Source organism: Amyelois transitella, chromosome 9 (assembly GCF_032362555.1).
Source record: "Amyelois transitella isolate CPQ chromosome 9, ilAmyTran1.1, whole genome shotgun sequence".
Classification (NCBI taxonomy): domain Eukaryota; kingdom Metazoa; phylum Arthropoda; class Insecta; order Lepidoptera; family Pyralidae; genus Amyelois; species Amyelois transitella.
Genome location: NC_083512.1, coordinates 9,684,200 through 9,711,426, shown reverse-complemented (window position 1 = coordinate 9,711,426; position 27,227 = coordinate 9,684,200). Strand labels below are relative to the sequence as shown.

The 27,227-nt window shown below is 38.0% G+C and overlaps 1 protein-coding gene across 6 annotated transcripts in view; it reads left to right on the top strand.

The window, feature by feature from the left end:
* Window positions 1–27,227, top strand: part of LOC106142873 (calcium-activated potassium channel slowpoke) — a 63,379-nt gene that overhangs the window by 14,981 nt on the left and 21,171 nt on the right. For all 6 annotated transcript variants that reach the window (XM_060945731.1, XM_060945730.1, XM_060945727.1 and 3 more), the window contains exons 2-7: window positions 19,483–19,544; window positions 20,838–20,934; window positions 21,906–22,017; window positions 22,388–22,539; window positions 23,374–23,541; window positions 24,464–24,555. In XM_060945731.1, coding sequence (XP_060801714.1) covers window positions 19,483–19,544; window positions 20,838–20,934; window positions 21,906–22,017; window positions 22,388–22,539; window positions 23,374–23,541; window positions 24,464–24,555 — 683 coding nt within the window. The remainder of the gene's footprint in view (window positions 1–19,482; window positions 19,545–20,837; window positions 20,935–21,905; window positions 22,018–22,387; window positions 22,540–23,373; window positions 23,542–24,463; window positions 24,556–27,227) is intronic.

The following is a 27,227-nucleotide window of genomic DNA, read 5'->3' as shown; positions in this document are numbered from 1 at the left end:
AAAGTCTATGAAAGAAGGCACTAAAGTGAAGATAGTAGAGAAGACATTTTTAATTTTTTACGATTCAAGTTTACAAGATATTTTATCAGCTCCAACGTTTTCGTCTTCCTAATCAACATAATAGATTCTCATTCAACCCATCAGACTATGATTCCACCCCAATTCACTAAGCACTGCCGGTTACAAACCTCAGCAGTAAAAGGAATTCAAAAAAATATAGAACTCATCTAGAACACATAGTAACTGTATCTCACTTATCATTGCGGTGTCACAGTAGCACGTCTTTTTTTTCGTTTTCGAAGGGAAATTCCTTTTTACTAACCCGGGTCTTCACACGGGAGAGTGTGGGATACCTGAAATGTGATGTGCCAGCCTACCCACTTAAACCCCTCCGCTGCGCAATTCTTGCCATTGAGGGCATCATGGTATTCAGCTTCTTGGGTTGGAGGTTTGGGAACCGTTTTCTCTTTCTTTGTCCGGTCTATAATGTCTTCAGTTTTAAGACCATTACTATATCAAGCTAGCTTTTACCGGCCCATCTGAACCCAGTGAAGGCGACATGGTCAGACATAAAATTGTACTTGGCGTCACTTTTTAAATCATCAACGCGTGTGTTAAATGTTTATTATAAAAAATATACTACAAATACCTGAATTAGTTTAGCTCCTCTTCTCTAGTACGTAAATACTATGGGGTAGCGGTAAAACAAATTATTGAGTTCGCTGGATTTTGGGTTTAAGTGAAGATTGGAAATTGCCTAAAGGAAGAATAAGCGGGAGGCGGGAATGGGAAAAGCACAACCCAACACGACCCTAAAATTCTTGATTGTTAGCTTCTCAGGCCCTGGTCAGTGTTCTCTTTGCTTAAGGGTTTAAAACACGCTCTTTTACTATTTTTGTTAATTGTGTTGTTTTTTTTTTTTTAATTTGAAGTGTTCTATGTTTTCATTCTTCAGCTATTGAGTGTTTTCGAGTTTCGAAGTAACCACACATGCTGTCATTATCGTATTGTACGTAACGAAAAAGGGATAGCAACAGTAAAATAAAGCGGCGCGTTCATACCTCCACGTACAAAATGCATATATGTATGACTACACCTTACTCCTTAGTATGAGAAGTCGCAAAGGGGTCATAAAAGATTAAAAGCGATGTCGGGATGTCCTGAATAAAAACAAAGGGCCGGCTAAAACGCTCCCTGGCCGGACTGAATGGGGTCCGTGCATGGGACTTTGTTACAATGTTGCTCGAGCAATGACGATCTAAACGTTCAGTTTCATACATTTTGAATTCTTTTTTATTCATAATTAAGCTGATACTCAAAAAAATACTAGGTACAACTGTTACCTTTTTGTTTAGTTCGCTGCATTAATAAATTGATAAACAATTTTATTACCGTTAACCTGAAATGCATGCGTATATGATGACGCCTCTGTGCCGCTAATAAATTCTACTAACATATTTTTTTAATTCTGATAATTATTAAAAACTTAAAATTTCGTTATAATTATTTGTGCCGCTGTTTCGTTACATTTGTATCGTTGATAGCGTGTTTATGTGTTGCCATGTTATCTGATATCTGAATGTCAATTCCATCCTTCCCTGAGCTTAGTCCATAGTCTGTGCTTAGTTATAAGTTAATACTTTTAGTTAATTAGATGTATACGAAGTACTAGACTAGTACTAGAAGATTTTGATCATTAAATCATCCAACTAAATGTGACCTTTGAGACTTCTAGCCCCTGTAAGACTTTACCCAAAAAAGAATAATAACAGAACATACGAGTATGTTTATGTGAATAAATAATAAACCACACAAGCTTCATTTTAAAAACCCTTCATTCCCAGTAGGTCGGCTCTTCAGTTAGCAGCACGATACACCATAATTTATCCAGAACTCTTGTCACCTGTCTCCTGTCATCCTTATATCGCCGTGGCATTATAATCCCGGAAAACATGTGGTGAGGCATGACACTAGGGATTTCAGAGCTTAGCTGTTTTACACGTTTCTTCGGTAATTTCAACCGAATAAAAAAAAAATGATTTTACTATGTTTATTTAAATCATATTTTTTTTTCTTATTCTTATTTTATTTTTTTATTAGTTACTGTTGAACAATTTTCATAAACAAAATTAACATTAAAAACGTATGAGCACGTGCCAATTCGTACCACACAATAACATCAAAATAACAGGCTATCGCTTAAAAAAAAAACACCTGAATATTAGAGCAAAAAAAAAATAATTTTAAAAAAGGAACTGAACAGGCCCACTTTTCCGCTAGATTCCGTAAAATCTCTGATAAGAGAAGACAGTCTGGAGGCACCTAATCCGAGGAAATAGGTCATTGGGTGGGGCGTATCGATTGCGCACAGTTGGCGGGCCGCAGCCGCTCTCACCTTCGCAGTGACGCCGTCATTATCGCTCCTCCTTGAAAGGTTAACTTACGTGGCCTCTTCCATTGAAAACTTTTTGTTTACATGCGAAAATTTATTGAAACTTGACGGTTTGCTTGGTCCAGTGGTGGTGTTTGCCTTTGATTCAGGTCTCAGGGTATATTCCCGCTCAGGTCAAAATGTAAACTTTTTCTGATTTGCCTGGGCTTTTAATGATACCTATAAAAACATTGCTCATATTATTTTTATATTATTCAATAAGTTCTATTGTAAATATGTTACACGATAAATATTTTAAAAACATACATAAAATATTACGGATTTGCCACGATCCCTGCATACTTCTTTCGCTTCATTTACATTCATAACTCTCTTCATGCAAGCTCGGTGGTTTCGGGTACTCTTACTTTACCTGACCTTTTGCCAGGACGTCCTTAACTTGATCAAAGTCTTTCCACTCCTGCCTATTTCCTTTAAAAACATAAACAACCCAAAATACTAAAAAGCGTACAGAGATATCTCAACTGAAGTTGTGATGAGGGTACAACAAAAAACATCTAAAATAAATGAAGAAAGAGTTACCTAAAGGAAGCCTAAGGACTGGCATTTATCTTACTAACTCTCCCTTACTCTAAGCTAAACTTAAAAAGTGAGAAAGAAAGGAGTCATTTGACAAAGAAATTATAAATATCAACGTCTGGGAATTGATCCCAGATTCCAGACTACACATATAATCACGTTTTAATCCCTTACTGGGTAGACAGAGCCAATAGACTAGATACATAGAATACCCTTAATTGTGCATAAAATTATAATAATAAGTTTATTATAAGCGTATGTTAAGGTAATGTACAAAAGGCGGCCTTATCGCATTATTCAATCTCTTCCAGGCAGCCACAAGAACATTTCGTGAGAGAGAATTAGTCTATAGACTGAAAAGCCACATTTAGCTGTACGGCTTAATCCCACACCAACCAATTACCTTTTATCCTTGAAACAACAACGAGAGTATATCTACGGGAGTAACGTGCGAATAAAACGATAAGATAAGCTACATAACTGGTAGTTAATTGCCGTCTTATCATTTATGGTTTTTAACGAGGATTTTATAGGTCTCCATTAATAGGTCATTAGAGCTCTCCCTAGGGGCTCCTTTCAGGGGAGTTTGTGTCAAATGACTGATCACGTTACTGGAGATTATTAGACAGTTCTTAGTTACCTATTCATTCATTCATTTATATGATCACGTCTATATCCCTTGCGGGGTAGACAAAGCTAGCAGTCTTAATAACTGTAAGTGGTGGTAAGGCTTAATGATAGAATTGAGATTCAAATAGTGACAGGTTGCTAGCCCTAAAAAGCTAGCTAAAAGAAGAATACCAAGTTTATAAGCCTATCCATTAGTCGCCTTTTACGACATCCTTCCTTGCCTACCTAATCTTACCTGCCATCTTGCCTATAATCTTGATAAAATTAAATACTTCAGTTATTATCTTCGTGAACTTTTTCTTAACTTTAATAAGATGTTTTTTATGATTGTTTCTCTTCAATTTTCGTGACAAAAAGTAGAGCCTGTAAACATTTAATTAAATATATCATAAAATATTCCCGACTGTATTCTTAGCTATTGGTTTCATAGTTTTTCAGCGTCACTATGTTTAACGATAAATAATTTTTTTTAACAAAGTTGTGAGACATTTTTGACATGCGGCCAATGACACAAAGCTACTAGGGTAAAATGAGGTAACTGCCCTTGATTAGCATCAACCACTTATTCAGACGACGCGACTTTCACCCTGGTGCTTAGCGCCACAAGTGCAATATTAGGACCACAACTTGCCCATCTAACAACCCAATATGGACTTTTATATCTAGGCAATGGAAGCTAAATTCCACTGAACCTGTACAACTTTATATTTGTTCCCTGTACGTCCGTAAATTGGTATAGTACACACAGTTGGCCGAGTGCCACCTCAGCTGTCCTCAAATGTCCACTCAGGATTATTATTACGCGTATTATTTATAAAATTTTGTTTTGTTTTGAATCATAATCGCGGTTGCCAACGCACGTGATTCTGATATTTTATAAATACGGCTTCGCCCACCGGAGACATTTGCTGTAATCGACTGGATATACGCTTACACAACATATGTATCTTCATTGGAGCTTGATATTTAAGTTCATTTGAAGAGTTTAGTCCTTACAACCAGATATTTAATTGTGTCCTAGAGGATTCCACTTTCAAATTAGAATTTTAAATTTGGGCTGCAGTTTTAAGCCTAGTCTACTATATACACAACATAGCAGACGCATTAAATGTAGGTATTTAACATAGGCAAGGAATGGTCAAGTAAATTTTTCCAGCAAGCTCTTCCTAAGGCCAACTTATTATAACTTATACTTGAGGCAAGTGCTTCCAGATTTCATTGTCTAGTGTCTTTTTAATATAAAACACCGAACAATTTTACAATGCGTTTGCGCCAGTTCAATGACGTCTATACACGTGTCTTCGCCGCGGTCCCACAACAATGTAGTTAAATATATCTAGACACACCTACAAGATGACATGCGGTGAAATTGGCGCAGTTTCGAAAGATAGACTACAATAATGACACACATTGATAAAGATGACGAAGAGAGAGAAGATTATAACAAAGATGTGTATGTTGTTGATACATCAATTAAACCAGTGATAACTTTATACTGTGATATTCAACTTAGTAACAAAAGAAAATTTACGAATGCAAATTCTAAGGTGACTTAAATCTATCGTCATGTTCCCGGGATAGTGAACGTGAATAATTAAATAGGTTTTCAAAAGAGGTGACCCAGATTAAACAATTCGCAAAATAGTGTCGCCAACGTAAATTTAAAATGACATTTAATATCATTTTTAATTTGAATGATAATGAATCATTACACATGGAGCACATTGTAATAACACATAATGTTTATAACAAGGGACAGCGGATTACTTTTAAATATAACACTTGGTTTTTCCAGAAGGGATCAACGACCGACCACACCTTACATTGTACAAAAAGAAATATTGTCATTGTAACCAATACGAAAGTACAAACAGTACGTAATTATTTTAATTGTTCACCCTTTTTATTCCGTCAACATGTAAATAGATTGAATTCGTTACTGACGCACCTATAAGTGGAATAAACTATTAAAATACCAATTTTTTTTTCCGTTCACGCAAATGAGAAATTCTAATGTCTACTTCTGAGTGACACTGACTGATTTTCTGCCACTTACCCAAGAAACCTTGGCATAATAATAAATTCAGCTGGGAATATTTTGCAAAAATATTAATATTTTATGCTGAAAAGTGTTCGCGTGTTTACTTACTTCTTTCAAGTCTGTCTTAAAATATTCAAATAACCCGTATAACTCTGATCTAAAATTTTCAAATATTTCTAAAATGTGCATTAGCTAGCACCCGACAAGGCATCTTAAACGGGTGTTCAATACCATTCTGCATTTACAAAGATTTCCGTCCGTGATCTAGGGTCGGCTACTGTAAATCTTTCTTTAATTTTCAATTTTATAAAAACAAATAATAAAGAAATATTTAAAAATCCAGAAATTAAAAACCATACAGGAAATAAAAATCGAAAGGCTCCACAGAATATTTAACTCTAACTGCAACTTTGGTTGAGAAATTTTTCGCTTCCCACAAAATTCCAGAAAACTCTGCTTCAACTTTTAATAAACATGTCTTTACCATGAAAATCACCTGTTACATTCGTCTTGGCACTATAGGCGAAATTTGGACGTTTCCGGAACGTCCACCTGCTGAGCTTCGGAGAGATTATGGTAATGAGACGTACATTTGTCTCTGGATATTTATTGGCTACGATTGTGCCTCAAGGTTTCAAAGTTTTCATACGATTTATATGTCTATGTCCGATATGCTCGATCAATACCCTGACATGACCTTCAAGGCTTATTGCTGTTTTAACAAAATTACACATAGTGCAGGCTATAAGGAGATCATCTTTAAATCGTGAATCACTATTGCTCTTATAAATTACAGTATCTACGCTAAGTAGTATATCACCTGTTAGCAAAGTGATTCACACGTTATCATCGTTTGAGAATTGTTAATCTCATTCACTTGGAAATGTTAATTTTTTTGTTTTATTGTTCAATGTAAGTACTTTTATATTTCAAACTGATTTTCGTGTTTAATTAATTTCTCATTCTGCATCGTCGTATCACAAAAGTTTAAATTTTATTCATATTTATTTAGGGCTTACTTATGCGTCTGGGGTAAGGTCTATGGGCCGTCTATATAGCCACGCGAGGATAGAAAATTAGGTTATAGGACTGATCTCGATGTCAAAATGGATACCTTATTCTTTTTGTTTGATATTTTCAAAATGTGTTTTTGCGTTTAGGTCACCTGTTGTATCTACGGATACGAGACGATACGCGACTTTCTGATTGTGTGCAAAGTCTAAGCTAATATGTTCAGTGAAACCACGGCATACTAACCCGTTATATACGAGTGTAGTCTAAATTTACCAAACTATATATAAAACGACTGTGTCACATTGCGCGACATCTCATCAAACGCGTTTATCAGTCTAAATTGGACTTTATCACAAGGCGTTAATGGCTAATTTATGACCCTCCGTCATCGGTTAAACTTTGCGTGATTTGAATCGGAGCTGGGAATAGGTGTGATTTAGTCGATTCAGGCTAATGTTTGCTAACAAACAATTTATTAGAAAGTTCGTGCACAACATTTACTGCCCTCAACACTTATGTGATTAAAAATACTTATAATTTTGCATCAACATTTAATATTTCGAATTATATGTTGGAAACATGTTTGCAGTGCCGTGTGGTTCCCGGCACCATTACAAAAAAGAATAGGACCACTCCATCTCTTTCCCATGGATGTCGTAAAAGGCGACTAAGGGATAGGTTTATAAACTTAGGATTCCTCTTTTAGGCGATGGGCTAGCAACCTGTCACTATTTGAATCTCAGTTCTATCATAAAGCCAAATAGTTGAACGTGGCCATTCAGTCTTTTCAAGACTATTGGCTCTGTCTACCCTGCAAGGGATATAGACGTGACCATATGTATGTATGTATGTTGGAAACAAATGAAACTCCAAAATGTGCACACACGTGTACACCAGTACAATGTTGACCTTAAAAGAAGCACCTAGCAAACTGTACAAAAATGTAACCTAGTACCTGACTTACCTAATTTAACTTTCCGAAACTAAAACTACCCGAATTGAGCAAATTTCGGGCAGACTCCGTCTCAACGGTGGAATAGAACCTTATTGTTTGGCATAACAATGCAATTGTGAACATTGTGTTTGCAAGCTGCATTTGTCTTGCTTAATTGTGTAGTTCCTGATTTATGCCACAACGAACAAATATAACGAGGTATACTAGCTCTTTATCGCGGCTGCGATCGGGTGAAATTCAGTTGAATAACATTTTTTGAGACAAATATTTAAGCTAAGCCTCGAAGAAGTTTGATTAAATATTGTACATACATACATACATAGGTACCTACATAAAACCCTGCCTCTTTCCCGGGGTAGGTATTAAATATTATACAACTGTGTATTTTAACCTATTAGTCTCAAAAAATTTAAATACTCTTTTGTGAAGGGGTAGGCAGAGACTACATCTTTTTTGTTACGATCCCTGCATACTTCTATCGCTTCATCCACATTCATAAATCTATTCATGCAAGCTCATCGGTTAAGGGTGCTGTTTACTTAAACTTTACTAGAAATTTCCTCTTCTTGATCAAGGAACGTTCGTCTAGGCCTATCCCTCGCCTTCCATATTTTTAAGTTCACCTGCTTAATCCATCCTTTAAAATAACCGAACTATTTTAACATTACCTTTTCTATTTTTGTCATTGTATCTTCTGTCACATCACAACTTCCCCAGCATACTAAAATAACATCATTAATAATTATATAAATACCGCAGTTACAGTTAAAACAAGTAATAAAATTGTATAGTATTGTAAAATGTATAGTATACTTACCTACATATGTAGGTTCATTCCAATAGATGCATCATTAACCGCATGATTACCCCTAAATGTACGTCAAATTGGAGCCAACAGTTCAATTAGTTCTGATACGCAGCCATTATCAAAATTGAATGAACACCCACAGAATCCAAAATATGCAATTATTATTTTGCACTTCTGTAAATATTAGACGCCATGTTTGTATATACAGTCCTAATGATGCTTATAATTATTGCAATAACTTACCTAGTTAGGTAGGAATACCTAGTATTGGTAGTTAGTATTTAATATTGGGTATAAAGTGTCCTCCGAAATAGACGATTTATATTAGTAGAATTATAAAAAGAAGATAATAGATTTATTTTTGAACTGAAGTACATAGGTGTATCTGTCCATTAGTACTTATTAATATTGTAAAGAGACTGATGTCTAAACAAAGCAGAACTGTGTTACAGAAAATAAGAAATACTTAAATAAATGAAACATTAAAATAAAACGTTTTGAAAATACACCTAACCAGTACCGTATTTTAAGCAATTAACTTAGAAAGATTAAAAAAAAAAGAAATTTTGAATACGGAACCATAAATATGTCAGATTTAAAAACAAAACGTAGAGGCGCCTAAAGTTTATTTCCGTAGTGGTGTGACACAAAAATCCGTGGTCCGCGCCCGAATGACAAATGACAGGATATAAATATAGCGGATTCTCTGAATTTGTCTTGCCCACAAGATTCCCAATAGCGCCATACGAATACTGAGAAGATAAAATGCATTGAGTTGGTTTTGTTTCGAACTTTTATAGCTATAATAATATATATTTTTTAAGATCTTGAACAGGGTTTGATTTTTAACGGTGTTATACTAAAAAAATGTTTATGTCCATAAAACATAATTTATCTGACTAATCGTTACGCAAATTGCGCAACTACGGTATTTGTAAGCAAAGTATTTTAATATATGTATATTTATTTAATATTTAACTAGAAAATGTAATAAATAGTTAATTTATTATTAAATATTTTAGTAATTCAACTATATTCTACTGACTAAGTCAATGAGTGAATTTCTGATTTTTTTGTAAGAACACCGAAATTATACGAAGAAAAGAAAGGATGTAAAGAAATGTAGTATTTTTATCGACATACCTCATAATAATCTTTATAGTGCTATTCACTATTGTAACCGAATCGAATTCTTTCTTTTTGCTTAAACCGAAGCGATAATAATAGCTTGATAACATAATATCTTTTTTACGATTTCTTCATCACCTGAAAAATGTTTATAGCCACTGAAAGCCGTTATGTTTGCCCCTGACATTCGCATATTTTTAGATAAAAATTTTACGATACGGTTTTTTTTAATAGGCTATTTTACACCATGTAAAAAAAAATATAAAAATGCACGTATCTTATAGATTTTGTAAAAAATAAAAGAAAAACATCGATCATTATTCATAAAAGTGCAATATGGAATTTATAATTCAATTTAAAAAATCCTCTTTTTTAATCTGTTCTTCAAAAGTCGAAAACGCTATCCGCCATGTTGGGTACTGACGTGACGTCATACTTTTAGTAAACAAATATCGAATCGAAAACATATTGATGATGTCAGGCTCTGTTTATTTAGAAATTTTAAAATTTCTATCACGTTTTTGGGTTTTTACTCTTTAATAATTTAATAGAATCATGGAAGACGGTTTAACTTACATCAAAGTGGTCTTCACAGAAATACAATCTTGATTTTGTAGACAATGCCTTTGGATCTCTTCTTGCTAATTTCAACCAAGTGTTTCTTATTTTAATATCACTTGGCAGTGGAATCCACAATTTTTCTGGTGTTTTTATACTTGTATTCTTGCATTCAGGAACAAGACACCAACAATATGTATTGTAATTCATTATTACAAAAATCTTTTTACTTTAGTCTTACGTAGAGCCGTATTGTTTACTAAAAGTATGACGTCACGAGTCAAAACAGCATGGCGGATGGCGTTTTCGCGCGAAAATACAAAATCATAAATAATAAATCGTTTTTAGAGCACTTTTCGGCTTCAAAAAATTTTAATAAAAATTCTATAGGTATAACACAGTCTCAGGATTGATTTAAAACAGTTTTAAAAAAAGAGTGTAATAGCCTATTGTGCATTGTATTCGTAATGTACCTATTCTGTAAAATACGATATTTTTTTTAAATTATAATTTTATTGTGAATAGTTAGCGTACTACCTACCACGTCACCAGTATTAGGTTCGTTCTAAAACGTGTGCAGTCAATTGGAAAAATACTGTAAATTTTTTTGGGAAGTTGTTACGGTCTATGAGATTTCAGAGTCCATAGTACGTAATTACCTACATCAGCGTATCGATTTTGTGTAGTAAAAAAATACAATTTTTTTTTACTTTAGGTTCTGCTCCAGTTGCGAAGAAAAAACATAACCAGGTCTCTCTATTACCATGCAGATTGTAAAAGTCTATCAAGGGAAAGGCTAATAAACATTAAAAGGATTCTTCTTGTAGGCGATGGGCTAGCAACCTGTCACATTTTAAATCTTAGTTCGATCGTTCATCGAATCTGTCTTTTTGAGATTTAGGCTCTGTCTACCCCTGAGGTCTACCCTTTGAAGGAAAAAGACGTATTTAATTTAAAAGCCGATCACATTCACGATCTAAACTTGCTGAAAATCGCTCGGCTTTACGACGTACATACATACATACATAAAATCACGCCTCTTTCCCGGAGGGGTAGGCAGAGACTACCTCTTTCCACTTGCCACGATCTCTGCATACTTCTTTCGCTTCGTCCACATTCATAACTCTCTTCATACAAGCTCGGCGGTTTCGGGTACTTTTGACCTGACCCTTTACCAGGACGTCCTTAATTTGATCAAGATACGTTCGTCTAGGTCTTCCCACTCCGACCTTTCCCTCCACACTCTCCTTGTATATCTGCTTAGTCAACCTGCTTTCATTCATCCTCTCCACATGACCGAACCATCTTAACATACCCTTTTCTATTCCTGTAACTACATCTTCTTTCACATCACAACATTCCCTTATCACGCTGTTCCTTATCCTGTCACTCAATTTCACACCCATCATACTCCTTAACGCTCTCATTTCCACTGCATTTATTCTGCTTTCATGCTTCTTTTGCCATACCCAACTTTCACTCCCATACATTAATGTCGGGACCAACACGCCCCTGTGCACAGCCAGTCGAGCCTTTTTGGATAGTTTCTGACTGCTCATAAAGGCATGCAAAGCTCCATTCACCATGTTCCCCGCGTTCACTCTCCTTTCAATATCACTATCATACTTGCCATCTGATGTAAACTTTGATCCTAGATATACAAACTCTTTCACTTGCTCCACTTTTTCTCCTCCAATCAAAATATTACATGCTGTCATTTCTTTCTCCATTTCAAAAACCAGTGTTTTAGTTTTACTTACGTTCACTTTCATTCCTTTCTCTTTTAAAGCTTCATGCATACAGTTTACCATCTCCTGTAACTCCTCCGCTGATGACGCCAGTATAACCTGATCGTCGGCATAGAGCAGACATTTGACGAGTAACTCATTCATCCTTAATCCACTTTTAGACTCTTTCAAATCTGTCAAACAGCTATCCATAAATAGGTTGAACAGCCACGGTGACGCAACACATCCTTGCCTAACGCCTTTCTCAATCTTAAACCACTCAGTGTGCGCTCCGTTTATCCTGACACAAGCACTCGAATCCTCATATAAGGATTTCAGTGCTCGTATTAAGAGACTGCTCACCCCATGCATAGAAAGTGCTGACCACAATTCATTCCTCTCAACTCTGTCATAGGCCTTTTCCAGATCTACGAATGTGCAATAGACTTTTTGACTCTTGGCCAAAAACTTTTCGGCTATGCACCGCAAGGAAAAGACCTGATCAGTACATCCCATTCCCTTTCGAAATCCCGCTTGAGCATCCCATATTTTGTCATCAGTTTCATTCCTGACTCTATTAATCAATACCTTAGCATACAATTTGCCGACGACGCTAAGCAGGCTTATACCACGATAATTTTTGCAGTCCAGCTGTGACCCTTTTCCTTTGTAAAGTGGCACGATAACAGCCTTACACCAATCTTTTGGTACTCGGCCGCTTCTCCAACACAAATTGAAAAGGCAGTACAACTGACTAGCTACTACGCCTTTTCCTGCTTTAAGCATCTCGACCGACACTCTATCACACCCAGCAGCCTTTCCCGCTTTCATACTCTTAAGTGCTTCCACAATTTCGAACATTTCAATTTCGCCTTCCATCTCATTCTCTTTTTCTTCGCTATAGCAGAAATCTTTCTTATTTCCTTCCTTTTTTTCAAATAAACTTTCAAAATAGTCCTTCCATATCTTTAGTACACATTCTTCTCCTTTCACAACGCTACCATCCTGGCATCTGATCCTAGTCAGCTCTCTGGTTATAGTATTTCCTCGGGCTGACCTTACGGATTTCCAGAATACTTTCAGATTTGACTGAAAGTCTTCTGATAGCCTTTTATCAAAATCCTCTTTATACTCTTCTTTCTTTCTAATCACAGCTTTCTTAACCAAATCTTTCATTTTCTTATATTCCTTACGTGCTTCATTCACATCTTCATCTATAACCTCTTGCATTCTTAAGTTAGCTTTTGCTGCTAACAAATCCAGCCATGCTTTCTTCTTTAATCGCACAAGTTCTTGCACATCTTTACTCATCCACGCATTTTTGTGATTTTTTCCTTTCCTTCTTCTACTTACACCACACACTTCAACAGCTACTTTCACAATTCTTTCTTTAAATTCCTTCCATCCATCTTCAATATCGCTCATTTCATCTAAATCTTCAAATTCATCCTTCAGTCTATTAATATACTTCTTACCTACATCCATATCTTGCAAATTTTCTACTTTTACTCTTTCCAAAGCGCTGGTTTGCTCCCTTACCCTGTGCCGCCAGCGATTGAAGATACCCCTTATCCGGGATATCACCAGTAAATGGTCCGAGTCAATGCCAGCACCGCGATATGCACGGGTATCCAGCACTTTGTTCTTCAATCTTTCATCTACAATCACAAAGTCTATCATACTTTTTAAAATACCTTCCACTCTTGTGTAGGTGTGGATCTCTTTATGTTGAAACATTGAGTTCGACACAAAAAGATCCCACTCTAGACAAATTTCTAATACACTTCTTCCATTATCATTCACCTTTTCGTCACCAAACGCACCAAGCACCTTTTCATATCCATCACGCTTTACACCCACCCATCCATTAAAATCACCTAACATAATAATCTTCTCATTTGGCTTGGTAACTTTCAATACTTCTCTTACACTATTCCAGAACTCCTCGTTTTCGCTTTTTGCTGATGTTGTACCCCTCGAACCCACATCCCAAGGTGCATAAACACCTAGAACGAAGATCCGAGTGATTCCAACTTTCAGCCTAATCCATAGAAGACGAGGGCTGACACACTCATACTCATTCACGCACTCAGCCATTCGTGCAGAAAGAATTAGACCGACCCCTTGACAGCCTCGGCTGGTACTGGAAATTCCAGACCAATACGCCGTGTAAGGGCCGTGCTGCGTCGCGTCGCATCCTTTCCGCTTCGTTTCATTCACGCACAACACATCCAAACGTCTTTCATCCATCATCTGGCATACTTCCTCAATCTTATCCTTCATTCCTCCTCTTACATTCATCGTCGCAAAGCGGCTTTCAGCAGACCGCATACCGCTCCCGCCGGGAACGAGACGTGATGGGGTGCGGACACCATCGCCGCCATCTAGGTGCTCTTTCAAAAAATTTGCATCCATGCGATTCCCACGAGACGCTAGGGAAAAATTTTGTCCGCCCCAGCAGAGCCCCGCATGCCAGGGTAAGGCTAGCCATTACCTGGGGGTCGCCCAACCCCATGGCGGAAGTGGCACGCTCGAGACTAGGCTCGCCCCTAGCCATGCATCCATCGGCGCGGCAGACCTTAGATTGGCAGGGATTTACATTAAAGAGGAATCCCAAGTCTATCCCTTAGTCGGCTCTTACGACATCCGTGGGAAAGAGATGGAGTGGTCCTATTCTTTTGTAATGGTGCCGGGAACCACACGGCAATTTGACCAAACGGCTTTACGACGTAAAATACGATTTTATAATCCAGCCCCTTAAATAAATCGGGGAGATCAAACAGAACAAATTAGTCTGTCATGTTATTGGCTCGATCTCTTTCGATTCATGCGATATCGATAAACAACTGTAATCGAGTGATCTGTTGCCACATCGAGAAATTCCTATTTCAAAATGTAAGCCGAGCGAAATGTTTGTATTTTTTTTTTCAGTTAGGAATTAGTGGCTTGTCGGATTTCTTTAGTATAACAACATTTACATATGATGAGTAAAAAGTACCTTGGTTAGTTCTAGGAAATAAAGGTTAATTATTGACCCACACATTAAAAAGCTTAGTTGTATTTCGCGTAGTCATTGTTTCGTATGAATTTTTCGTTATAGTAAATCTATAAGCGAATCAATTATTATAACTAAAAATTATTTAAGGTACAAATGTGGACCCATAATTATTACTTAAGTTTATAACACAATGCAATTCAAAAGCTTAACAATATATTTTCTTGAGCATTTATTTATAGTTAAACTGGAAGTGTTTTACAGCACTCTACTCCATTAATAAGCATAGTAAGGTAAAATAAACAAAGTAATAAACAGCAGCTAATTAAATTCAGCTACTTCCTCCCGTCTTTTAGTCCGGTTGCATCCTCATCACTCTGAAGAGGAGCCCGGGGTATGCCTTTGATCATTGATCCTGGATTGGATGAATCAGGTTTTTACACTAAGCGACTCCCATCTGACCTCCGCAATCTTGTCCGGTAAACCTAATCCGTATTAGATCGATCATGGTTACACATCCAGTTGCCTGAATGTGCAGGTTTCCTCGCGATGTTTTTTCCCTTTACCGTAAGAGCATCGGTTAGTATTCAAACTAATGTACATTGCTTTTGAAAACAGTCATTGGTACATGGCCGAGGTGAGATTCGAACCTGTGCCTTTCTGCGCATTACGCATTTAAAGCGGGCAACTTACCGACTCGACCACCGACCCTCCGAGTTACCCATTCAACGATCAAGGAATATTCCCTAAGGAGAATACGCAACGGAGGGTGATGACTACAGCTAATGAACACTGCAGTGCAATTAAAGTTTCATTGTTTTTTCCACAACCCGCTTTTGTAATTGGCAGAATTCTTCCCCGGCACAAGTAGCTTCGCAATAAATCACCCTGCCACTTCTTGCCGTTCTAAAGGCAAACTTATTTCGCCGTCCAAGGAAATTAGTTCCGTTTTTTTGCAATTCGCTAGTTCCGTTTCAGTTTGGATTGTTAATTTTTGCAAGAAATGTTATAAATGTAACAAACTTAACTACTTTTATACGATTCATGATTTTTTCAGTTGAGTTCGAAACGTTATGTTACATGTGTCTGCTTGTTATTTTGTATTGATATTTTTAATATGTATCCTTTATATTGAATGGCAAAGCCTCTAGATTTCACTGAAATTCAGCGCATTGTTTAACCTTATCATGCACATGCATATGCTGAGTAGAAACCCTTTTAGTCGCATCATGTAATTTTGTTTTATTTCAATTTTTATGAACAATGCAATGTGACCTCTTGCGCCAAATAAAGACTTTTCTTTCTTTCTTACTTATGCAGTTTTGTAATCCTGAAACCGATTAATCTCAAGACTCCCTTGAGCCTCGAGGTGAAGGCAGTAACCTTGCTCTGGCGAGTGGCATGCCACCGGATCGTAATTGGATGCCATCAGTGTCATGTAATCCATTTAGTATGCACCCGCATAATCTAATAAACCTAAGGGTAAGGTGTTCAGTCTACTGACACGGTTCTGATTTAAGCTGAATCCTTATTATATAACCTATTTTTTCCGCTGCTGGTACGGACACCATTCATTAAATCGTGCCCATTTCCGAAGGGATAGGCAAATTTTCCTCAAAATATCAAAGTGCCGTGTGGTTCCCGGCACCAATACAAAAAAGAATAGGACCACTCCATCTATTTTCCATGGATGTCGTAAAAGATGACTAAGGGATAGGCTTACAAACTTAGGATTCCCTTTTAGGAGATGGGCTAGCAACCTGTCACTATTAGAATCTCAATTCTATCATTAAGCTGAACGTGGCCATTCAGTCTGTTCAAGACTGTTGGCTCTGTCTACGCCGCAAGGGATAGGGAAGACGTGACCATATGAATGTATCAAAATACACGAATTTATGTAGATGATTTATAAGCGTACCCTATTTATTTATAATTAAGTAAACACTCTTAAGACCTACACGCGCGAATTTAGCGCCACCTTCAAAAGAATTCAGGTTTTCACAAATCCCAAGGGAACTTTGGTTTTAACCGGGATGAAAATGACCCTAAGTCCTTCTCCAGTCAATTTTTAATTATATAATAAACACTTGTGCAAAAGCAAATTAGTTCAGTAGATAACGCGTTAAGAGGTAACAAACAAACAAATGAACTTACTTTCGGATTTATAATATACTAGCGACCCGCCCCGGCTTCGCACGGGTGCAAAATTCGGAAAAAATTATACATAAAAACCTTCCTCTTGAATCAATCTACCTGTTACAAAAAACCGCATCAAAATCCGTTGCGTAATTTTAAAGATTTAAGCATACAGACAAACAGACTAAAATAGCGACTTTGTTTTATACTATGTAGTGAAGTTGGGATTCTACTTTGAAATATTACAATACGAAGTATTTCACAAACGTTCACCCTTGGGTCTTACGTGTGGCTACCCCGTTCCGGTTTAAGGAAATAAGGTCATCACGTGACATTATTTAGTTGGAAACATTGCGCCATATGTAACTATTAAGTGGGTATTTACAAAAAATGTTTAACTATTATAGTAAGTAACTTGTAGTCAAATTTAAACAGTAGGTAGTCATACTTCAAATTATTTGCTTTTTATTCGGAACAACAGCACCGGATTTTTTATCTATGCTAATATTGTAAAACTGAAGAGTTTGTTTGTTTGTTTAAACGCGCTAATCTCAGGAAGTACTGGTTCGAATTGAAAAATTCTTTTTGTGTTGAATAGACCATTTATCGAGGAAGTCTTTAGGCTATATAACATAACGACGTTCGAGTTTCAAGAGGTGATTTTTGTAGCTTTAGTTAGAATACACACTGATAGGCCACGCTCGGCTATTTGGCTTAATGATAGAATTGAGATTCAAAAAGTGACAGGTTGCTAGCCCATCGCCTAAAAAAAAAAGAATCCCAAGTTTGTAAGCCTATCCCTTAGTCGCCTTTTACGACATCCAGAGGAAAGAGATGGAGTGGTCCTATTCTTTTTTGTACTGGTGCCAGGAACCACACGGCACACAATTCGATCGCAAAAATAACCAATTGTAAAAGCATAGCATTTTGTCTCGCAAGTTAACAAAGGTTCAAAGTATTCCCTGGACATTTGCCAAGCCCCGACACTTAAGAGGATAGTTCCAGTTAACTCTTTAACGGGGGTAACCCTTGAAGCAATGCAATTTCGAATACTTTGCGAACACTTGCAGTGGCGTCTTTTGTGTGGAAAAACTTTACCGACTTTACACGTAACTGCACTAAAGTGGAGAGTTATGATACTTGTTTATGTGGATATGAGTTTGTTTTCTTCAGAGAGAAGAAGCACACATTTTTTTTTGCTGTCAGACCAGCACTTTGTAGATCCTGAATGCAAATATGTATAACTAGATTGATTTATAAGTCGTTATTATTCTGAAGAAGGATTATCTGATTATCTCATCCTTCGATCATTCTGTATAACAAAGCCTTTACCGTACTTGGCGGATTACCATAACATATAAGCTATAATACATAATGGTGTAGGTATTCCCTTGAGTCGTATTTCCTTTGTAGAAAAGAATTTTATGTAAAATTCTTCAATGAACAATAGCCTTATTGCAATACCGTTTGTGCGATATAATTAACAGAATTTCAACTTTCCTATCAAAAGAGTACATACATACATATGGTCACGTCTATATCCCTTACGGGGTAGACAGAGCCAACAGTCTTGAAAAGACTGAATGATCACATTCAGCTATTTGGCTTAATGATGTTTGTGGCACTGCGCATAACGATAATTAAATAAATTTATACGGGACAAATTACACTGATTGAGTTCCCCTCGAAGTAAGTTCAAAACTTGTGTTCCGAGATACTAATTCAACGATACTATATTTAAAAACAAATACTTATATAGATAAACATCCAAGACCCAGGCCAATCAGAAAAAGCTCTTTTCTCATCATGGCGCTGGCCGGGATTCTAACCCGGGACCTCCGGTGTCACAGACAAGCGTGCTACCGCTGAGCCACATAAATCGAAAACTTTCCCATTTCGGATTTGCTTATATTGCATACGAATCATATAGCACTTCCTCGTGTGATTATTGCATGGAATATTGATGAGCTATGAATGTTTTACGTATGAAGTCATACTGCCAATATGACATTGCAAGATTATGTGTTTCTATGTGTACCAACCAAGCCAACCATTTTCGGAAGCTTCAAGTTTTAAAGTTGCAAGTTCTAAATTATGATGAATATGATAATTGTTTGAATTGAATCCTGTTTAAATCTCAATTCTATCAATGAGCCTAACAGCTGAACGTGACCTGTCAGTCTTTCAAGACTGCTGGCTTTGTCTAACCCGCAAGGGATATAGACGTGATTATATGAATGAATTAAATAAATGATATGTATATGCTATCGGTAGCGGAGTAGGACTCCGACGATGCGTTTTTGAGTCCAGCCTCCGTAGCATGACACGCGAGACGCGGTTTTTATCGCGCGAATAATTTTATTATCGCTGTCTCTTTTCACGTCATAATAAAAAGCGAAACAGCAATTGTTTTTCGCGCGATGAAAACGGCGTCGCGCGTGATCTATCCAACAAGATCCTCTGGACCAATTATTTTTATTTCTTCTAATAAATAATAAAATTTATTTTCTTCTTCACAGGTAGTGTTGGTGTTCATTCTGAGTATAGCATCGCTGATCATCTACTTCATTGACGCGTCCAGGTAACGATACTATTTTATTACTAAAGGGACTGTCCGACATATGAGATATCGTAGTTAGGTTAAGAAACCTATATTTCATAACATACATAATTTTTTTGTGTAACACAACCATGTATAGGATAAAATGGATGGATAACGCTAAAGAATAGGAATTGGTATAACCTGTGAAAAAAAATTATGAAGATGTGATGTTGAGTTGAGCCCACAGAAATATGATAGACCATTTAGGTATCAACAGTTACGCTTAACATTTAGATATACGTAGAGTAAGATTACCTCGAGTAGTACCTTCTATGGTAACATTCCACTCCACAGTGAGTGCCTATTGCGTAAAAGATTAGATTTATAATAGGTATATTGCTATTTGAGAAAATAATTGGAATAAACTTTGTGAACGGAAATAAGTTTAATATAATGCTCTCACTTTTTATGAATTTAATTTTTCTATGAATTTTAATAGGGTTACTTTTATTTTCTCTTAGTATGGCGGACAGTCCCCGTCCAATAGCTCATACATTCAGTAGTATTTCATTGCTTTATTAATATTAACTCTTGTAACAATGCTGAAAAAGGAATAGGTACGTGAGTTACAGTCTAAATAAATGTGATACGAACGTGCCATAGTATAAATGTTCAGCTTTTGTACTTTAGCTTTGGGCTACGACCATGTATAATTAAATATCACATTATTGAAGAATCAATAAATAAATCAAGTATCGATATGCTATTAAAAGACGCTTATGTGACGATTTAATGTGGAGTCCCAATATATTTTGCTCTGAGCAAAAACAGCACGTAATGTACCGTTATTTTCTTGTATATTATTTGTTCAAGTATTTATAAAACTGCTTACACTAAATGTAAAGTCATGTCACGTACACGCAATTTAAAAAAAAAGAAAATTTTACTTCATGAACACTATATGGCCGTAGCCTTTTAGATATGGCTTCTAAGTGACATGTCATATTCGTTGTTCACACTGAAGTAAATTCTACGGCTGTGAAGTTAGGCGCAAGTTGCGGTGCAATACAAAATCAGATAACCTATACTCTGAAGAGGCGAAGGCTGTTGAACGTTGAATCTATGATATACAACTCTACTGGGCATAAAATCTCAACAGATAAACTTAAATTAACTTCGGAATCCTCATTTAAAAGCCAAAATAATCATTTGCAACTTCAGAGTGGTTTAAACGCGTGAGGCGATTTATTGTTAACTTCACTCTGGCCGTAGAGTTTGCGTCGACCCATCTACCCTCGGAATACAAACCAATGATGATACCACGTGTTTCAGTGAGGAGGTGGAGCGATGCCAGAAATGGAGTGACAATATTACTCAGCAGATCGACCTTGCCTTTAACATATTTTTTATGGTCTACTTTTTTATACGAGTAAGTATTTAATAACACTCAATACTTAATTCTATATTAATAAATAATGCTCACATTGGTGTAAGTGATAATAATCATGAATGAAGTCTGAGTAAAACGAGGAGGTAAATAATTGAAAAATACTCAATGTGCCCATTACGCTCTGAGTCAGTCCAATGGGCATTTAACCAGATTAACGAGCATAATAAGTCCAGATTCCATCGTGTAAGGTCATCACTAGAGATCGGATAATCTGATGCATATTTACCTAAACTAATATTTTGGCTAAGAAAGTATGGAGGCGGCTTCTTGCATTCTGGATTCGAATTATTTTGAATCCCGGAAATTTTATTAAACAAGAAATTGAAACTTATCGTATATTAGGTATGATAAACACCTTTATACATAAGTGATGGATGATCATATTTATTAAAAAAAAATTACCTACCTACCGGGATTCCAGAATTATACCGCGTGATTTTTTAGTCAGTACAAAAACTTTCTGAGGTTATTCAGACCATAATTAGAACATTATCAATGTCGAATCCCGGAATTTTTGAGGTACAGAAGTACGTTCCATACTAACCCAACACCCCAACTTTAGGTAAATATGCATTCGAATATCCGATCTCTGGTCATCACCAACATGGTGTTTTAGCAAACCCTGTAACATACGCTATGATGAGTTGAAAGTACGATGATGGATAATAATCTCTCATAACTGTACTTATTCTTATTTGAATCCTCCGCCGTTGCCCTTAAGGCCCAGGGTCCTTTTGCATCTAATTATAGAAAAGAAGCTACTGACCGATTGACTGACTTGTCAACGGACAGTCCAAACCGCTGGATTTAAAGATTTGAAATTGGTAATGGAGGCCCTAAATAATTATTGGAATTTTTCGTCGATAATATTATTAATTACCTACCGATACTAATATGTAAATATTGAATCAACTAATGAATTATAAAATGTAATTGTTATTTTTTTTCAGTTTATAGCAGCTAGTGACAAACTATGGTTCATGCTCGAGATGTATTCATTTGTAGATTATTTCACGATACCCCCATCCTTTGTATCAATATACCTGGATAGAACGTGGATAGGTAAGTTTCTCTTTATTTACTACGCAATCCACTTACATACATATAATCACGTCTTTATCCCTTACGGGGTAGACAGAACAGTCTTGAAAACACTGAAAGGCCTCGTTCAGCTGTTTGGCTTAATTTTGAAATTGAGACTCATATAGTGACAGGTTGCTAGCCCGTCGCCTAAAATAAGAATCCCAAGTTTAAAAGCATATCCCTTAGCTCATGGATATTTATCTATATAATAAAACATAGTATCGTAGTTGGTATCTCGGAACACAAGTCTCGAACTTACTTCGAGGCTAACTTAATCTGTGTACCTTATTTGTCCAGTAAGTATATATTTATTAACATTTTATTTATTTGTAATGACTTCTTGTTCCAGGGCTAAGGTTTCTCAGAGCACTTCGCTTAATGACCGTGCCTGATATTTTGCAGTACCTCAATATATTAAAGACGTCTAGCTCCATTCGTTTGGCGCAGTTAGTTTCTATATTTATATCAGTGTGGCTCACGGCTGCGGGTATTATTCATTTGGTAAGTTAATTTTTTTTATAATTATTTAACAGCTTTATTAATTATCCTCTTCCAGGTGTTTGGTCATAGTTTCGTCTTAAGAGAAAACTCGGAGTTGGGTTTAGGCACATGTCTGATGTGAGTCTGAAAAAAAACCAAGATCTATTGAAGTATGAAGTTTACATGAAGTGACTATGATCTGTTTTTCAGAAAAGTGGCAATCTCGCCAGCTTAGTTCATACTTACTCATTTACTTAATCACAATGCTCACCTTAATAAGAATCTATTGAAGTATGAAGTTTACATGAAGTGACTATGATCTGTTTTTCAGAAAAGTGGCAATCTTGCCAGCTTAGTTCATACTTACTCATTTACTTAATCACAATGCTCACCTTATTAACATTAATAATTCCTTCAGTCATTATTACCATAGAATAAATTTTCATTTTGGGTATCAAAATCCCAAGAAAAGAAAATTGTCGCACATGTGCAATTTCCAATCATGAAAAGTAATACAATGGGCAATAAATAATCCTATCTCAATGTTATCCGTCGTTTTCTACAACTGACAGTTGAAAAGGGACAAACCGCGGGGTTCGATTGGAAATTGTTTCTGGGTACAACGGCTTAGTTATTTCAGATTTCGAACGCCTGATGTTACCAGGTTTTGTTACATGGTAACATCAGGCGTTCGAAATTTAAAAACTTTGTAATATAACTCAATTTATATTTCTTTTGGCCATTCCCAGTTTCCATTTTTCACAACGACATTAATCATTCCACAGAGTTATAACTACTACGACCCGCCATCTCGTAAAATTTGTGAGATCATATAAACATCTTTTTCAATTTCAGCTGGAAAACTCCGGCGATCCGCTGGAGTTTGAGAATTCACAGAAGTTATCGTACTGGACGTGCGTGTACTTTCTCATAGTCACCATGTCCACAGTAGGTTATGGTGATGTGTTCTGTCACACTGTACTTGGCAGAACGTTTTTGGTTTTTTTTCTCCTCGTCGGCTTGGTAAGTTTCACTTTCAATTATTTAATAAATATAATGATTACATAATGAACTACCTATTAAATTTAAAATAATTTCAATGAACAAATGTGCAAGGATGGGCAAGTCATACTGCTTAAAAATCGCACATTCCGTGCCATAAATCACGATGCTATAGTATCGTATTAGTTCGCGGCTGCTTTGAAGCGCCACGCTTGCGATTCCTTGCATAAGGCTACAATAATTAACAAAGCAAAAGGAAATAACGAGTATTTGCCATTCGAAGGTTACATGATAGTTCACATGGGACTTGTTAGACAAGAGTACTGGATTATCGCACAGCTCGTTGAATGATTGTAAGCCTGTCTAGTGCACACGTTAGAGCATGACGTTGAGCGTTCGGGAGACGCCGAGCGCAGCCCGCCCGAGCCGCGGCTGCATCGCCTCACCGCCATTCGTGTTCTCTTCTAACGGCCGCTTCTACTCAATGGAGCATTCTTTAGTCTATCGCCGAACACTAAAGCTTCTCGTGTTTTCAATGCATGAGTGTATTTTGTTTTTCTTTTGCTTTGTTACGTGAACTCACCGATGTGCTGCCGGACATTGTTACTTGCTTAGTATCGGAGTAAAATGGGGACAGTGGTACGAGATCGAGTGCCTTTGCCGAGACTAGTAGTGGAGCCCGGCGCCCGCTTCGCCGGCTTCGCGCCGCGACCCACCCCTCCCACCTCGCGATCTTGCATGCCGCACCAGTGCCTGGCTGTGTTCAGTTGCTCACATCACCGGTAGACACACACGTTCCTTTTCTTTTATTTTCGCTCCGCTACCGGCTACACTTACGACTTTGCGTCACCATAGATATTACCGGGTGGACATTGTCGTGCACCACCCGATGGTGTCCGCGTGCCCGACATAGATATCCGATCGACACCATGGTCTGTTGCAGGCAATGTTCGCTAGTAGCATTCCCGAAATTATAGAGCTGGTAGGAAGTAGGTCCAAGTACAGTGGCGAGCTGAAGCGTGAACATGGAAAAAGGTATCCGTTTGATTATAAACTGTTCACCGAAAGTGAAGGCGATTCATTTCGATGTACGGTCGACTCGTCGGCATGCTCGGTCTGAATCGCCCGAGCTCTCGGAGACGATGTGAGATCATCACCTCTAAGAAAGCTTGCTCAGTGCCGTCAGATGTATTGTGTCATCTACTCGTGTTCACCGCTCGATCCCTCGGTCTGCCGTGAGGTTCCTCTCGCTCTGGTACTACCGGAGTACTTGCGCTTCCGAGCCGGGTATTCCCGCTAGAATCAGGGCAAGATTTATCCTGGAGGCTAATCGCGCCGGTCGGGTCGTGTTCGCGTCTACCAAGCGTCTATATCGAATGCCCATCGTCTTAGTTTAGGAACCGGTGAAACCGATTTCTTTTTAAGTTCTGTTCATCGATTAGTTAGCGTATGTATCCTTAGGCTTTGCATGCACCCGGTCACGAGTCCCGTCACGGCTTGCGCCGGTCACGCCGTAGCTCGGCACGGCACCCAAGTCCCGCACATCACACTGCCACAGCCACCACGCAGACAGACGACACTCAACCACACAGCCTTGAGCGCGAGGGTACGCGGCCGCGGGCCGGGCGGGGCGGGCGCGCGGAGTGCGGTCACTCACCTCACGGTGTTTGCTGTGTATCGTAGGCTGTGTTCGCCAGCTGGATCCCCGAGATCACGGAACTGGCGGCGCAGCGCAACAAATACGGCGGCCGGTACAACAAGGACGTCCGCCGCAGGTACCCTGCCTCACGCCCCCGCTCCACGCGGCTTCCTGCCTTCCTACCTCTCACGGTTTCGATCTTGGTTGATTGAATGCGGAGTTTGCTAATGAAATTTATTAATCCTTCACTAGAATCGGTCTCTCGGTGCCGTGGCGCATGCTCGAAGAGTTAGCTCCCGGCGGCCGCGCCCCTCTCCCCGAACTAGAGAGACAGGCGCGCGGTCGACCGACGCACTACTACATGGCTTTTTTCGTAAATTTTACTCGAGATAACGTTGAGCTTTTTAATCCTTCTAACGAGACTAGATGTGGAGAGAGCCGATGTAAAGTTTTGTAATGCTGTCGATGAAGTAGTGTTTGGTTTGTTCGCTTGCACACGATGCCTGTCGCCACGCTGTAGCGCTAGCCCGGCACCTCGCCACGAGTCCCGAGACACACACAGCCAGTGCCCGCGCGCCGCCGCCCGGCCCTCCGCTCGGCGACCACTGTTACTAACCGCATCCGCGCCTGTCGGAACGGACTCGCCAGCCGACCGCACCGCCGACTGGCGACTCCTTTCCGCCGCGCCCCATCATTCATCGGTCGACTTGAATGTGAATGTCTTGTTTTGTCTGTCGGCGTTTAGGCGATATTTGCCAGTTGTATCCCAGAGATAATTGACTTAATCGGCACTAGACCCAAGTATGGCGGCACCCTCAAGAATGAGCGGGGACGCAGGTGAGCCGCTGTCTTCACTCCGTTCCGTTGAATGTGTTCCGTGTTGTGAATCTATATCTTCCTTTTCCTCTCTTAGCACGCTTCTGTGTTCTCACTTATCTTTGGCGGGACGCGAGTCCCGCGAGTTGTTGTTTTTATGAGTCGATATAATTGTAAATTACCTTTGAATTGATTTGAGTTCAGTTGAATAGTGAACAGCAGATAGTGGCTAGTGTTATCGCTCGTCATTATAGGTTTCATGATTATGTTCTGTTAGTATACGTAAAGGAATGTTAACGTAAAGCTTAGTTACGGAGAATTAAATGTTGAGTGGTATCGTAGTGTGTTGTGGAGTTCCGGTGTGTCAGTCGTCGACAGCTCCTTCTGGTTCTGACGATGCTCTGACGACCGGGGGGCGCTGTTGATGCGGTCCGGCTCCTAGTGAGTGCCATGTGTCATCCGCTCTTCCTATCTCCCTGCCTGCACGACTCTTTACCTACTGTTACTCTTACTCTTAATGTTGACCCACTGTACTGTTTTGTAATCTGTAATGTACTTTTGATACGACCCCCTCGGTTAATTTTAGTGTAATGTATTTACGTAAAAATTCATAGAGCGTGGCAAGGCTGTGTGCATTGAGGACATTTTTAATGCAAAATTAGTTTAGTAATCGACATATCATTCGACATAATTGACATCATCCTAGAGTTTTACACAGATCATATTACAAAAAAAAATTAAATTTGTAAATTTTTGCGATGTTTGCGATCGTCGGTACAAGGTAGATTTGTTAATTTTTATAAGATAACGATGAGATCAGTTCCTTTGCCACACCTTAGATGAATATAGAATGCATGATATGGCTAGTTCGAGCAAATTGCATTTTAATTTACCCTTTTCTTTTAACAAATCTTTCTGGATGATTTTAGTGAGTTTAATATCTTCCGTTGGTTTGGTTTTTGTGATAAATTAACCTCCATCATTGTACGTCGCTGTCGACTGTCTGTCTACACCGCTATTTTGCAGCTATACCCGACCCATTGAACTTATAAAGAAAGCCTTTTCGCGAACACGAAGACACTTTGTTCCCCCACTTCAGCAGAACGGTCCAATTTTTTCTCGACGTACTGAGACGCAAGCTTTTGAATGGTACGGTATTTATATACAGTAATACTGAAAGCTGCAAATCATAAAAATTATGAAGATTATCAAATAATATTCAAAGATACTGTGTATGAATATCCCTTATCTT